The 3,727-nt window shown below is 40.0% G+C and overlaps 1 protein-coding gene across 1 annotated transcript; it reads right to left on the reverse strand.

The window, feature by feature from the left end:
* Positions 1–285: 285 nt before the first annotated feature.
* LOC120047566 (hepcidin-like) lies at positions 286–1,379 on the reverse strand. The gene is made up of 3 exons (XM_038993098.1): positions 1,153–1,379; positions 978–1,058; positions 286–732 (listed from the first exon to the last, which is right to left on the reverse strand). The coding sequence occupies exons 1-3, from the start codon at positions 1,231–1,233 to the stop codon at positions 634–636; spliced, it is 261 nt and encodes an 86-aa protein (XP_038849026.1). The 5' UTR covers positions 1,234–1,379; the 3' UTR covers positions 286–633.
* Positions 1,380–3,727: the final 2,348 nt, after the last annotated feature.

Consider the following 3,727-nt stretch of genomic DNA (forward strand, 5'->3'; position numbering starts at 1 on the left):
GGTGCCCTTCTTTGCGAAGCATTGGAAAACCTCCCTGGTCTTTTTGGTTGAATCTGTGATTGAAATTCACTGCTCAACTGAGGGACCTTACAGATAATTGTATGTGTGGGGAACAGAGATGAGGTAGTCATTCAAAAGTCATGTTAAACACTATTATTGCACTCAATGAGTCCATGCATGTGACTTGTGAAGTACATTTTTACTACTGAACTTATTTAGGCTTGCCATGAAAAAAGGGGTTGAATACCTCTTCAACGAGTGTGTTTGTTTATGTAAAAAAAATCCTTATAAGAAGTGATTTAATAAATCATTATCATAGTTACAAAAACAACATCGTAGAATGAAAACATCGCAAACACGTACAAACTACATTTTTTTAAATTTTTATAAAATGTACAAAATAGAAAATAAAAATCCTCACTTATTTCAAATAGTTAAGTATTTTTCTTGTGTCATTAGGCTATACAATAGATATACAACATGATACAAAGCATTTATGTACAAGACTGAGGTTGTGCGTTGAGAAAGACATCAATAAGATTGCATCTTAGAAATGTACAAAAGAAATGTATAAGAATAGGGGGGAAATTAAAGGCAATAAGTTAATAAGAGGGTTTTAGTGCAGGCAGGTCCTCAGAATTTGCAGCAGAAGCCACAGCCCTTGTTGTGACAGCAGTTGCAGCACCAACGACACAGGGAGAGGTGGCTCTGACGCTTGAACCTGAAATGCTCCTGTATCCCGCCAAGAAAAGAAAATGAAAAAGGTGGGAACAAGCATATGGTAAGTATTTCTGTCCAAGTCTCCACTTCACAAACACGTTGTGCACTGCTCGCCCTGAAGCCCTCTCTAACGGCTCACAATCAAACGATAACAGGTAGCACAAGTAGGTTAATTAAATTCTGCGGGGCAAATGCAACCACTTCGATTTTAATTTGCTAAAGGTAATTACTTAATTCATTCAGTCAATTGAACGTACCGGCAGATGCATGGACTCGCCGCCCGGCTGTTGATGTTCCCCAACTGGACTGTCAATGCTTCCAACCTCGTCTGTTCGCTCCTGCAAAGATATTTTGCACAAATTAATCATGACCAACCTCTAAAATCGATGCAGACATGTTTGAAGTGAGTTGTTGTTAGAAAATTAGCCATACTTCGGAGAAAGGAACAGCAGTGCTTTCAAGGATGCACATACACGCGAGGTCGATAGCAAATGCAACACTGAAGGCCTTCATTCCCGGTTTTGTTAGGAAGGTTATAGCCTATTTAAAAAGTCCGGTTGAAATCAGTTGGAATTGAAGTGACAGTTTATAAAGAAGATCAGAACTCTTAAATTGTCCCATAAAGAGAGACTCTCCAACGCACAATTTTAAATGCAATAGATGAGTCCCAAGTTAGTTGATGGTCCTTTTGGTGTGTGTGGTTGAGGGACTTCTGTCTTTTGTTGAGACTGTGGTACACCGGTATTATACACACTTTGGCCACTATTGTGCAATCCTGCCACTTGACCCGATTTCCACTAGATAGCACAGCCACAAAGTCAAAACAGCTTTCCCATTTTGACAACAGATACCGCTCCGGCGGAAGAAATTAATTAACAAATATCCCAGCCAATCACAACACTGTAAGTAATACTGTGAAACAATATCATTCCACTATTCCCACAGATATATTATGGACATTTTCATTACAGTGCAATGCAAAAATTAAAGAACAAAATTCCTCTGTGGCACCTTTCATTCAGTTGTTTCAAGTGTTATTAGGAATACAAGAATATTATATTATTATGTGGCAGGTATTGTATTATGTAGTGTTCATCAGACCTTATGAAATAATAGTGATTCATGCATGAATTATTAGGCAAAGATATTTTGTAGTTGAGAAAAAAATGTGATTTATTTGAACGTGTAGGCAACTGAAATGTCTTGTGTGGCTCAGTTGGTAAAGCATGTTGCTTGTAATGCCAGGGTTGTGGGTTCAATTCCCAAGGGGGGAAAAGTATGAGGTTAATACACTTACTGTAAGTTGCTCTGGATAACAGGGTATTTAAAAAATAAAAAATAAAAGTACAATGACACATTTCATGCTATGCTGCTATATCACATTTCATTAACACAAAATGATACTGTGAAAATTGTAAGCCTCTGAATTCCTAATTTGCATCCTCAAAAAAGTCTGTGATAAGTGTTAATAGCCTAATAATAACAAATTGTATGTGCTCTCAGGGGCTCAACTTGTTTGATACTATACTATTACATTTGAATCCATTCAATAATTATTTTATTGGCTGTGCCCAACTTGTCCCTGTAAGCAAAACAACATGTTGTGGGGACCACTGAGCCTGTCTGTCTTGTATATAGAGAACCCTTTGCCATCGCTTGTTGACTTTGGTTGACTGGAACATCAGGGTTAACAAATATAGCCACGAGTGACTTCGCATTGGAATCCACCCACCTAACTTAATTTGTTGAATAGTAGTGAAAGTGGGGGTGAGGGAGGAACTTTCTGCTGTGACACCAGTCGCCAGCACTATCTTTGTGAATCTTCTGGTCAAACAGAGCTCGGCTCCAGTGGGGAGGACACAGAGACACAGTCACCTAGACAGGCGCCAGTCCACCACTCGCTCCTCCTGGGCCGGTGCATTGGCCCCCTGTTTCCCCCCTCTGTCATCCTAACTACCTCTGTCTCCTCCCTCCTCCCTCTCATGTACTTTATTTGTCTGGGCACTTGACACAAAATGTCCCAAAAATTAAGTTAAGAAAATTATTTACTAATGAAATAGCCAACCGGCAAAAAAGAAACTAGCGGCAGCTTTCTTCCAACCCCCACCTTCTCCAGATCAGCCAGAAAGCCTGTTGGCTTGTACGATTGCTGTGGCTAATTTGTTAATGTAGAACTGGGTCACTATCAGCTCATTATTTGCAAAATGGTAAACAATATGCTAATGAACTCCAGTAGTGTTCAGTGTTCAAAGACCCTGCCCCCGACTACAGCAACTCTGTCCAACTAGTCCCCTGTTTGCTGGGACATTCTCTGCCTCATGGGGCAGTGTTGAGCACTGACTGTTTTTTTAGGCTGTACTAACAAGCCAGACCTAGTTCATACAGGAGATAGGATTTTCAAAGTGCATATACTAATCTGGTTTCAGTCTCCTTTTAGCAGAGTAATATGGACTACACTGAGTGTACAAAAAAATAACACCTTCCTAATATTGAGTTGCAAATTCATCGGGGCATGGACTCTACATGGTGTCGAAAGCGTTTCACAGGGATGTTGGCCCATGTTGACTCCAATCCCACAGTTGTGTCAAGTTGGTTGGATGTCCTTTGGGTGGTGGACCATTCTTGATACACACAGGAAACTGTTGAGCGTGAAAAACCCAGCAGAGGTGCAGTTCTTGACACAAATCAGTGTGCCTGGTACCTATTACCGTACCCCGTTGAAAGGCACTTAAATATTTTGTCTTTCCCATTCACCCTCTGAATGGCACACATTCACAATCAATGTCTCAATTGTCTCAAGGCTTTAAAAAAACATTTTACCTGTGTCCTCCCCTTCATCTACACTGATTGAAATGGATTTAATAAGTAACATCAATAAGGGATCATAGCTTTCACCTGGACTCACCTGGTCAGTCTATGTCATGGAATGTGTGCCATTCAGAGTTGTTAAATATCCCTATTTTGAAATACAGTCCCTTCAGAAAGTTTTTCATACTTATTTCTAATT

This window comes from Salvelinus namaycush, chromosome 5 (genome assembly GCF_016432855.1).
Source record: "Salvelinus namaycush isolate Seneca chromosome 5, SaNama_1.0, whole genome shotgun sequence".
Classification (NCBI taxonomy): domain Eukaryota; kingdom Metazoa; phylum Chordata; class Actinopteri; order Salmoniformes; family Salmonidae; genus Salvelinus; species Salvelinus namaycush.

What these genes read in the sequence shown, in the direction of transcription:
- LOC120047566 (XM_038993098.1), bottom strand. Translation starts at nt 1,233, where the DNA reads ATGAAGGCCTTCAGTGTTGCATTTGCTATCGACCTCGCGTGTATGTGC. An exon ending in CTGCTGTTCCTTTCTCCGAA is followed by an intron (nt 1,059 to 1,152) that starts GTATGGCTAATT and finishes ATATCTTTGCAG; the next exon opens with GAGCGAACAGACGAGGTTGG. An exon ending in GCGAGTCCATGCATCTGCCG is followed by an intron (nt 733 to 977) that starts GTACGTTCAATT and finishes GGCGGGATACAG; the next exon opens with GAGCATTTCAGGTTCAAGCG.